This window comes from Hevea brasiliensis, unplaced genomic scaffold (genome assembly GCF_030052815.1).
Source record: "Hevea brasiliensis isolate MT/VB/25A 57/8 unplaced genomic scaffold, ASM3005281v1 Scaf2, whole genome shotgun sequence".
Lineage (NCBI taxonomy): Eukaryota > Viridiplantae > Streptophyta > Magnoliopsida > Malpighiales > Euphorbiaceae > Hevea > Hevea brasiliensis.
In genome coordinates this window covers 2,611,816-2,623,335 of record NW_026614695.1, presented here as the reverse complement: position 1 = coordinate 2,623,335, position 11,520 = coordinate 2,611,816, and the positions used below count along the sequence as shown (strand labels likewise).

The following is an 11,520-nucleotide window of genomic DNA, read 5'->3' as shown; positions in this document are numbered from 1 at the left end:
TTAATTGATCAAACCTAATTTTATAAAATATCATATTTTTAACATTAAATCTCAATAATAAAAATATAAAAAAAACTTAAAAATCAAAATTTAAAAATCTTACGATTTCCTTGATATATATATATATATATATATATATATATATATATATATATATATATATTAGTAATTTCAGTTCAATTCGATTTGTTTTGATTTTTTATAAAAATAATCAAATTGAACTGATTAACTGAAATTATTATAATTTATAAATTAAATTAAATTAATTAAATTAAATTAATTCGATTTAATTTAATTTTTCAATTTGCTTTCTGAGCTAAGAAAAAAAAAAAACATTTCTTTTAAGAAACTTTTAACAATTTTTTTAAGTAATTTTGTCCTTATATATATTTTTTTTTCAACCCAAGCAAACCGTTTTTCTTTTCTTTTTTTTTTTTTTTTCTCTGCAAAGGTAACATAGCGAGTTTATATCTTTCTTTCCTCTCACGTCTGTTACCTAATTTTTCTCCTCCTCCAAACGTAGTGTTAGGCGTTCAATGGTCCAGTAGATTGAAAAAAGAGCCAACTATCCTTCAAAAGGGTCGCTGGCCATCTACCACGTTAATCGTAATTATGGAAGATCGTTCCTTCCTTCAACTACTAAACCATTATTAATTTAATATATATATACTCTCTTCTAACAATCTACCTCACCACGCTTCTTCTCCTTCTTCACTCTGCAGCTCACTTACCTAGAGCTACTCACGACGCCCCTTCTTAAGCAAACAAATGGCTCTGAAATCCTTTATTCAGGTACATCCAGATTCTCACTTCCCTATCCAGAACCTTCCCTATGGAGTTTTCAAGCCTCAACCGACTTCGCCGCCTCGACCCGCTGTCGCAATCGGCGAATACGCTCTGGACCTCTCCGAGATTGCTCTCGCCGGCCTTTTCGACGGTCCGATTCTCAAAGGCTCCGATTGTTTCCTTCAGGTTCATTTGATTTCTAACTCATTCTCTTTGTAAAGAATTATAGGAGAAGTAATTGTTCGCGAAATTGGGGATACTTGTGGAGAAATTGAAGCTTAATGGTTTTCTTTTTTGTAATGCTTTGTTTCCCAGCCTAACTTGAACAAATTTTTGGCCATGGGAAGGCCGGCGTGGAAGGAAGCTCGTGCCACACTTCAAAAGCTATTGTCATGTATGATTATTAGACTATCTCCGTTGAATTTCCTCTTTTTTCAATCTTCTGATACTATTTGATGCTATTATGTCGTCTTCTTAATCTTTTGGTACAGCTACTGAACCTGGATTGCGTGATAATGAAAGTTTGAGGCAGAAATCACTTTTGCCAATGGTAAGGCAATTGTAGACTCATCAACATGTTACTTTTCTTAAGATAAGTGCTCGTCTAATACTAGCTGTACATGTAATTATACAGAGCAAGGTGGAAATGCTTCTGCCTGTTGCCATAGGGGACTACACGGACTTCTTTTCTTCGATGCACCATGCAAAGAATTGTGGAACTATATTTCGTGGACCGCAGAATCCTATTCCAGCAAACTGGTGTGTTAATTTTGGAGTTGTGGGAAGCTAAATCTTTTGTTGGGTGAATACTTATAATATTACCACGCAAATTTTTTTATTTGAACACTCAAGTCTTGTAAAATCTAATTCTATATACAGGTTCCACCTTCCTATTGCATATCATGGACGAGCATCATCTATTGTTATATCTGGAACAGATATTGTGAGACCAAGGTTATATATATCTAGCTATATTTTTCTTTTTTCTTTTCATTTTAAAGCATGTTTCTTTCTTGACCATTATATTTTTAAGAAAATCATGCTTTTTTTCTTATTTCTTGTTAACAAATAGGCCAATTGGACCAAAAAATCTAAAAATTTGTGTCAATTTGCGATTTTATCCAAACATTTTAATGTTGTGCCAATTATCTAGACATTTCAATTTTGAAGAAATTTTAGCAAAATTGGAATTCAATTGACCAATTGACAACATCACACTTGGACCATGTATTTATGAATGCTTAACAGAACACCCTTGAATCTTGTTTCACAAAATCCTCATTAGCAAAATCAAATTCTCCCCAAATTGAATTCAATTTTGGTTAAAATTTCTTCCAAATTGAAAGGTTTGGATAATTGGTCAAAAATTGAAATGTGTGGATAAAATTGCAAATTCGCGCAAACGTTTTTAATTTTTTGGTTTAAAAGGCCTTAAAAATATTGTCATTTTGTTCAATTGATACCTCATTTCTGCCTAGATGTGTTTATGTACAAAATCTCAAGATATCATTGTTAGGGTTAGGGAACCCTAACTGAGAATTATAAGAGAAGTAGGGAAAGAATTAGAAGAGAGAGAGAGAGAGAGAGAGAGAGAGAGAGAGAATTGAGAAGTATTATTTCTTTGATAATTCTTGAATGAATGACAAGATTAGCTTGTTTGAGAATTTATATCTCACACTCAGCAACTACTTCTCTAAAGTCAAACGTAACAGTAACTAAATCTGTTACAGAATAAGTTATACACTCTAGCTTCCTTTCCCACCAAAGTGCCCCTTCCTATTACCATTATACTTTCTTCTATAGTATGTGACAATCATATCACCCCATAACCACTTCACTGGCCATGATTATATGTTAATGTTGATGCAATTTTAATTTGATGTTTTACTAATTCCACCATTGATGCAATTTTAATTTGATGTTTTGCTAATTCCACCAAACTTTTAAATAATTATTCATACTCTACATTTACTTGTGCTTATTCAGTTTTATTAGTAACTATTTTGCTACTATAACATGCATTTGTCCACTGTGGTTTTATAATGTAACTGTGCATGCAAATGCTGTCAACTCTTTGTCTAGTTTATTCTATTTATCCTTCAATTAATACATATCAACTGAGCAAGAAAAGCTGAATATGGCAGTCATTTCTTATTGCGGTGTATTTTCATATTGTTATGTTGCTGGTTCAGTTCATATGATAATTTTCACTTGCTATGCTTTCTTGAATTTTTCTTTCTCATGCTTTTACATTTTTCTGTCCCCTCAGAGGTCAAGGCCATCCAGCTGGAAATTCCCCACCTTATTTTGGACCTTCCATGAAGCTAGACTTTGAGCTAGAAATGGTTAGAAGATATAACCTTCTCTTGTTCAGTGTTTTTGCTATATTCGGAATGATTATTGTAAATTGTTGTGATATAAGAATTGAGAATTTGAGACCAGCGTCACATGAATTATCCATCTCTGTTTAGTTGTTGAAATGCCATTTATTCAGTGGTTCAAAAATATCTCTTCTTATTGTCATTTACACTAGCTCTCATATTGCAATGCTTGCAGGCTGCTGTTGTTGGCCCTGGAAATGAACTGGGTAAAGCTGTGGATGTTAATGAAGCAGGAGATCATATATTTGGACTTGTATTAATGAACGACTGGAGTGGTATTGATTCTTTTTCACATTTTTATTCTACACGCTTGCATTTCTCTCTCTTTTTTTATGTTATATTTTGTAAGGAGTTGATTTTATCAGCTAGAGATATTCAAGCATGGGAATATGTGCCTCTTGGGCCTTTTCTTGGAAAGAGCTTTGGTGAGCATGAAAACCTTAATTCTCTAATTTTCGAAGTCCATTTAGCAAATTCACAGTATGGGATATGAAATTGCGATACATTACTATTTCTTTTTGGTCATTGTGTAGCTGGTAGATCTGCATAGCAGGGTCCTTATGATTTCTTATCTAATTTATAGGTACTACAATATCCCCTTGGATTGTAACACTTGATGCTTTGCAGCCTTTTGCTTGTGATGCCCCCAAACAGGTAACTTACTTCAAAAAACTTCAAATGTTTGCAGAAAATAACGCCATTTGAATTTATTAGTTTTCTCCATGACTTCCAGCAAATTGAATGCCACATTATGTATTCTGAAAAATTGCAGGATCCCCATCCATTGCCATATCTAGCTGAAAAAATATCCAAAAACTATGACATTTCACTGGAGGTAGCACCTAGCTGCTATTTTGAATTTTCACTTATTTTTTTATTTCATAGTTCAGACTTCTTAAAGAGCATTACCTTATTCGATAATTTTTTTTTTCTTGTTGTCAGTGATAACTATATACATTAATTTTCTTTTCAGGCTTTATAAAATTTTATTTTACTAAAACTGTGAACTTTCAAATGTATAAAATTACTTGAAATTGATGAATACATCTCTTTGTTTTAGGTCCAAATTAAACCAGCAGGACAAGAGGATCCATGTGTGGTCACAAGAAGTAACTTCAAGAACTTGTGAGGACTTTTTTTTGTTTCAGTTGTACCATTTTCAGGAGCTTTAGATGAGATCTTTTTTTTTACTCCTTTTGCAAATGATGTTGATTGATTGGTTGATATGAGCTTTCGTAAGCAAAGGATATTATATAATATACCCGTGCCAAATATATGTGTGCTTGTGCTACTGTATTCTCCTGGGAGTGTTATTTCTCACTTATTCCTTCATACCATTGATTGTTAGCTTAGAGAGTGCCATCAAATTTCTAAAATTTTCCATGTAAATATAAAGTCACATATGTTCAGAAGACAATTTTCTGCTTTGCACTTTCCTCTTATGTTTGGTTTCCTGCTTATGTAAAATTGTATGATAATCTCTTGAATTCGTGTAACAGGTATTGGACATTAACTCAACAGCTTGCCCACCATACAATCAATGGTTGCAACCTAAGGCCAGGCGATCTGCTTGGAACTGGGACAATCAGTGGACCTGTATGTCTTTGTTCTTCAATTTTCTTAGTGGAGATATATTTTGAGTGCATGCTATGTTTTTTTTTTTTCTTGTTTCAAGTATTCTGTACTTTAATAATTGTAGAAAGAGATAATTCTCATTGATTTCAATTAATCTGTAGATGGGTATATATATACAATTGATTCCTATAATTGTGTTCTACTAATTAGGAAGAAATCCTAAATAAGAAATCCTAAATAGGAATACAGAATACAGAATATACAGAGAAATAATATAGTGATTGACTTTCCATAACACTCCCCCTCAAGTTGGAGCATAGATGTTAATCATGCCCAACTTGTTACAAATGTAGTCAATCCTAGCTCCATTCAGAGCTTTTGTAAAAATATCTCCTAACTGCTCTCCAGTTTTGATGTGTTCTGTTGAGATGATCTGTTGTTGAATCTTTTCACGAATAAAGTGACAATCAATCTCAATATGTTTGGTCCGCTCATGAAACACCGGATTAGAAGCAATATGAAGAGCAGCTTGATTATCACACCACAATTTCGCAGGCAGGGAGGTCTTAAAACCTGTCTCATCTAGTAATTGAAGTATCCACATTACCTCACATACTGATTGTGCCATGGCTCTGTATTCGGATTCAGCACTAGATCGAGAAACTACACTCTGCTTCTTGCTTCTCCAAGACACCAAATTTCCTCCAATAAAAACGCAATATCCAAAGAGTTGACCTCCTGTCAACCTTAGATCCAGCCAATCGGCATCCAAAAACATTCTACATTCAAATGCCTATGATTACCATATAGCAAACCTCTTCCTGGAGCGCCCTTCAGATAACACAAGATTTGTTCCAAGGCTTCCCAATGAGCAACAGTTGGGGAAGACATAAACTGACTTACCACACTAACGACATAAGCAATATCAGGACGAGTGACTGTAAGGTAGTTCAATTTTCCTACCAATCTCCTGTATCTCTCTGGATCTTCAAACAACTCACTATCCCCTGCTAACAGTTGTAAAGTTGGAGTCATTGGTGCACTACAAGGCTTAGCACCTAATTTTCCTGTCTCTGTCAATAGATCGAGGACATATTTTCTTTGAGACAAGAAAATACCCTTCTTACTTTTCATAACTTCAATAACCAAGAAATACTTTAACAATCCCAAGTCTTTGGTCTGAAACTGAATTTGGAGGAAGGTTTTAAGAGATGAAATACCTGCAGAGTCACTCCCAGTGATAACAATGTCATTCACATAGACTACCAAGAGAATTAGACCAGTCTCAGATTTCCTATAAAATACTGAGTGATCACACTTACTCTCTTACATACCAAATTCCTGTATTGCTTCACTTAATCTCCCAAACCATGCCCTAGGACTTTGTTTCAAGCCATAAAGAGACTTCCGAAGCCTACAAACTTTACCCAACTCCCCCTGAGCAACAAACCCAGGTGGTTGCTCCATTTACACCTCCTCAAGATCACCATGAAGGAAAGCATTCTTGATATCCAATTGATGCAGGGGCCAATCATATGTAGCTGTTAAAGAGATAAACAAGCGAATAGAAGTAAGTTTAGCTACAGGAGAAAAAGTATCAGAGTAATCAACCCCATATGTCTGAGCATGTCCTTTTGCTACAAGGCGTGCTTTTAACCTTGCCACGTAACCATCAGATTTACCTCATCAGAATACCCATTTGCAACCAATAGCTTTCTTACCAAGGGTAAAGGCAATAGTTCCCATGTACCATTAGCATCTAAAGCCTCCATTTCCTCTTTCATAGCATTACACTGTACTGTGATGAGACAATGCCTCATCAATGAGATTAGGGATAGGAACAGAGTCTAAAGAAGTAACAAAACACCGAGAACAAGAAGACAATTGATTATAAGAAACAAAAGAAGAGATAGGGTAAGTACATGAACGTTTACCTTTACGAAGAGCAATGGGTAAGTCTAGATCATAATCATGATCAGTATGAGGTACAGGATCTCCCAACGAAGTAGCTGGTGGAGGATCTGAGTCAGGAATCTCCAATCTCCTGGAATACACATGAACAACGGGAGGTCGAGTAGGTCTAGAGATAGAAGGAACAGGCTGTGGGAGAGGACTAGACATTAGTTGGACAGTATATATTAAGAGATCATCCTCCTCCCCCTGACTCTCATACACAGATGATGGAAGAAAAAATGGAGTGGACTCAAAAAATGTAACATCTGCAGAAACAAAATAACGATTAAGAGTAGGAGAGAAACAACGGTACCCTTTTTGGAGCCGGGAGTACCCAAGGAAGACACATTTGAGAGATTTTGGATCCAATTTAGTAACCTGTGGACGAGCATCACGCACAAAACAGGTACAACCAACAATACGGGGTTCAATAGGAAACAAAGATTTTGTAGGAAACAAAGTAGTATAAGGAATATCCCCATTAAGGACAGAAGACGGCATACGATTGATCAAAAAAACATGCCGAGAAACCGTGATCGCCCAAAAGTGTTTAGGTACTTTCATCTGAAAAAGAAGAGCACGAGTTACCTCAAGAAGATGACGATTTTTTCTTTCGGCCACGCTATTTTGGGATGGGGTATCCACACAAGACTGATGAAGAATACCATTTTGTGTCATATAAGGCTGAAATTGTGCTGAAAAATATTCTTTGGCATTGTCACTTCTTAATATGCGCACAGAAATATTAAATTGAGTTTTGATTTCATTACAAAAGGCACAAAAGATAGAAAACAACTCAGAACGATTCTTCATTAAATATAATCAGGTAACACGAGAGTAATCATCAACAAAAGTAACAAAATAATGAAATCCAGTTTTAGATGTAACAGAACAAGGACCCCAAACATCAGAATGAACTAACTCAAAAGGGGATGAAGCCCATTTATTGACTCTAGACACAGAAGGCAAACGATGATGTTTTGCAAACTGACACGACTCACATTCTAGTACTGATAAAGACTGAAATTGAGGACACAACTTCTTCATAGTAGACAAAGAAGGATGACCCAATCTACAATGAGCTTCAAGAGGTGTTAAGGTACTGGAGCAAACAAGCGACCGCGGTACATGATTTTCCAGAATGTAGAGACCACCTGACTCGCGTCCTCTACCAATAATCTGCTTCGTCGTAAGATCCTGAAACAAACACTAGTCAGGAAAAAAGGAAACAGAACAATTTAAGGTACGAGTAAGTTTACTAACAAAAAGTAGATTAAAAGAGAATTTTGGTAGACACAAAACAGAAGAGAAAGAAATCGATGAAGTCGGGTTCGCAGTTCCAGAACCCATGACACAAGAAGTAGAACCATCAGCTAAAGTAACAGTAGAGGAAGTAAGATTAGACTGAAAAGCAGATAGAAGACTAGAATTACCTATTATGTGATCTGTCGCACAAGAATCAATAACCTATTTGGATGAAGAAGACACAAGGCATGTAGTGGATTTACCTGACTCAGCGATCGCAGTGACAAGGGAACTGGTAGGCTTTAGAGATGCCTGATACTGGGAAAATTGTGCAAAATCCTCTGCAGATACCAAAATAGTTTTCTCAGAGGAAGATATCAGAGAATTCTCTCACGCCATATTTGCCATCCGTGATCGCCGATTTTTCCTCCGGTTGCGGATAATTATATTTTGTATGGCCAGGCTCATGGCAATAATAACAAATGACTCCTCTTAAGTTCTGATTAGAACTAGCCTCTCCATTACGCTGATTACTTCTGTTGCCTGTAATTCCTTCTCTACTTCCTCTTCTATTACCCTGTTGTCCATTTGGATTACGGCTAATAAGAGCACTCCGCAGTGTGAAGATTGAGTACTCTCGTCTGAAGGACCCGTGTGAACGCTTTCATGTAAAGAGGAAATCTCAGAATCGAGAGAATATGAGATTTAGCGCCTCATACTCAAGGAAGGCTCGCAAGAAAACTCATAACACCATTGCTCCCGTTGGGCTCCGAACTTTCACATCATGACTAAAAGGCAACAATACATTAAGTTCCTCATATACCCGTTTAAAATCCATAAAATAAGCCGTGAGAGACTTATCCTCTTTCTCAGCACGGTAGAATGCCTTACAAACATCATAAATACGGGAGATATTCCCTTTACCAGAATACAGAAAATCTAAGTAATCCATCAATTCTTTAACAAATTCACAGTGATTAATTAAACTAATTACCTCATTATGAATTGAGTTCCAAAGCTGCAAAAACAACCGAGCATCCTCCCTTAACCAAGTTTGTCGTGTATCATCAGTGGGTGGATCTTTAGTACGGTGATCATCCTTATCAATGCTACGCAAATAGACCCTAACAGTCTTACTCCACTCCAGATAATTCGAACCATTAAGTTTGTGTTCCGTGATCTTAGTCATCACCGGAATCACATCAGAAATAACATTCTTATTGTCTGTCATTTGTTGAGACAAAGAAAACTAACCGAAACGCTGATCCAAAGTGCTTATAGCAGCAAAATAACCCAAAATCACAAATCAAGCAAATACCGAAATAGGATCTGAGAGCCAAACCTCAGAAGTCCTTTAATGGCTTACTGGATCAGGCAACAGCACACAGTGGTGGAATGAGGGGTTTGAGGCGACGCCGGGGATGTTGATCGGAAACGGCTGGTCGGCGGCCAAGGTCTCTCCTGAGCTGGGTATTGAAAACAAATAGTCACCCTAAATTGATGACTTGCTCTGATACCATGTAGAAAGAGATAATTCTTATTGATTTCAATTAATCTGTACATGGGTATATATATATAATTGATTCCTATAATTGTGTTCTACTAATTAGGAAGAAATCCTAAATAAGAAATCCTAAATAGGAATACAGAATACAGAATATACAGAGAAATAATATAGTGATTGACTTTCCATAACAATAATAGAGAAATAAGTCCTGTATTAAACAACAGCTACCTCTTATACTTCTAAACAGGAGCCAGAATCTCTTGGATGCTTGTTAGAACTAACATGGAATGGACAAAAACCATTGTCATTAAATGAAGCAGCACGAACATTCCTAGAAGATGGAGATGAAGTCATTTTCAGTGGTTATTCCAAGGTTCTTAATCTTTGCTCCTTTTACCTAAAGCATTTTGCATCCATCTTTTTACATCCATGCTTAGGGGACTTGTGCATATGTCTTTTAAATGTGTTTCTTTGTAATAATATTCCTTAATTGTTAGCAAAAGAATTGTTATTTTTTGTTGCTAAGTAATATTTATTCTCAAAGGAGTTTGCATCTTCAAGTATTAATTTCAGCTATTTTCTTGTCGCTTTTGTTCTGCCACATTTTGCTTCACTTTAGCTCATGTTTTGGTGAAGTTTATCTGTGTTCTTCACAAGTATGACTACCCAGCTTGAAGTGTGTCTCTTATCATTGAAATGATCATGCTACTTGGTCTCAGAAATTGTAGTGATGGTGGTTGCTATTCTGTAAATTACATTCTTTTGCTTCTTAAATATTTCAGAATGCACTGATAGGCCGCTTACTTTTCTGGAAAAATAAGAAATTATGAACTCAGATATGGAGTGATTTTGTCGTAGGCTCCTAGCACTTGTTGTCTCTTACTCCAGTTAGAATTATATTAATTAGTCTTACCTCCTTTAGAAAACAATTTTAAGAACATGGCTTTCTTATTAGTACGATGTTTTCAGTCTTCTCATATTCATTACATTTCATCCCTCTGTAGAATGTGAATTGCAAAAAATAACTAAAAATTTAAATCTATTGCAGGGAGATGGCTACAATGTTGGGTTTGGAACATGCTCTGGAAAAATTCTTCCATCACTTCCATGTTGAAATTGCTGTTCATTGTCTGTTGTGTTTTCTGTAAATCCTTTTCTTCAATTTTCAATGTAGTTAATGAAGCTCATATCAAACTGTATGCTGTTTAATTGCCAATAACTGTTTGTTGAAAGCCAAATTGTATGCCTACATGAGGATGACAACTTTGTAGTTATGCAGGCTGAAATGGTTGTGACCATTATATTTCTCAGCACTCGCCTTTTATCATTGCTAAGAAGTAAAAGAAATGCTATTATGTTGGTCCAATATTTTATCACAGTAAATGAAAATTAATATTTTACTGCGGTCGGTAGCCCATGTGTCTTGCGGGGAACATGAATTGGTGAGAGCAAAGTACCCATTGCCTCCTTTTGTTGTTCTTCAGGCCAATATGTGATCATGGTGGAAGAGGTTTCCCATTTAACCTTAATAAGATTGTTCATGCTTTGGCGTCCATCTGGATAGGTGTGAAATTCAAATGATAACGTGTTTGAATTTGATTTACGTTAAAATTTTATAATTTTTCAGTTTGAACAATCTTATTTGCAATTGTTAACAAATAAAGCCTGCTTATGTTGATAGAATTTATGGTTATGACGGTTTAGATGGAGGCAGCTCTCCCAAAATCTCAGTAATTTTGCAAATGTTATAGTTGCCAACTCTCTAAGGGTTTTGTATCGTCAGTCCTTTTAACTTTGGATGGTGTTTCATCTTTTGTTCTTAAGTTTTAAAAATTCCCATGAAAATTCCTAAGTCTTGTTATATAAAAATCTTTTTGGTTAGATTCCAGTGGTTTGCTCTGGCGAAAATTCTGGCTTGACATGCTCAGATGGATTTTTGTTAGTAGAAATTGTCTTCCCTTCACTTGATCTCTATTTCCCTTTGCCTTTCTTCCTCTTCTTCTCCTTTTCTCCTCAGCTCCGTCTCTCTCTTGCAAACTACATCCTCTTTCGCTCTACAAACCACCTTCTCTC

At 35.7% G+C, this 11,520-nt stretch overlaps 1 protein-coding gene and 1 long non-coding RNA gene across 5 annotated transcripts; one reads left to right on the top strand and one right to left on the bottom strand.

Annotated features, from left to right (window-relative positions):
- Window positions 1-669: 669 nt before the first annotated feature.
- On the top strand, window positions 670-10,760 carry LOC131176629 (fumarylacetoacetase-like). 4 transcript variants are annotated; one of them, XM_058141695.1, is made up of 14 exons: window positions 705-972; window positions 1,102-1,180; window positions 1,278-1,336; window positions 1,421-1,545; window positions 1,666-1,740; window positions 3,056-3,131; window positions 3,343-3,442; window positions 3,533-3,592; window positions 3,751-3,821; window positions 3,940-4,002; window positions 4,228-4,292; window positions 4,667-4,763; window positions 9,695-9,820; window positions 10,496-10,760. In XM_058141695.1, exons 1-14 carry the CDS (start codon window positions 769-771, stop codon window positions 10,559-10,561), a joined length of 1,266 nt encoding a protein of 421 aa, XP_057997678.1. In that variant the 5' UTR covers window positions 705-768; the 3' UTR covers window positions 10,562-10,760. The 4 variants fall into 4 exon arrangements, with proteins under 4 accessions (XP_057997680.1, XP_057997681.1, XP_057997679.1 ...); XM_058141697.1 differs by lacking the exon at window positions 3,940-4,002 and having other exon boundaries at window positions 670-972; XM_058141696.1 differs by lacking the exon at window positions 3,533-3,592 and having other exon boundaries at window positions 704-972.
- On the bottom strand, window positions 7,614-8,314 carry LOC131176630 (uncharacterized). The gene is made up of 2 exons (XR_009146612.1): window positions 8,204-8,314; window positions 7,614-7,892 (listed from the first exon to the last, which is right to left on the bottom strand). It is a non-coding gene; the product is annotated as an uncharacterized LOC131176630 (long non-coding RNA).
- Window positions 10,761-11,520: the final 760 nt, after the last annotated feature.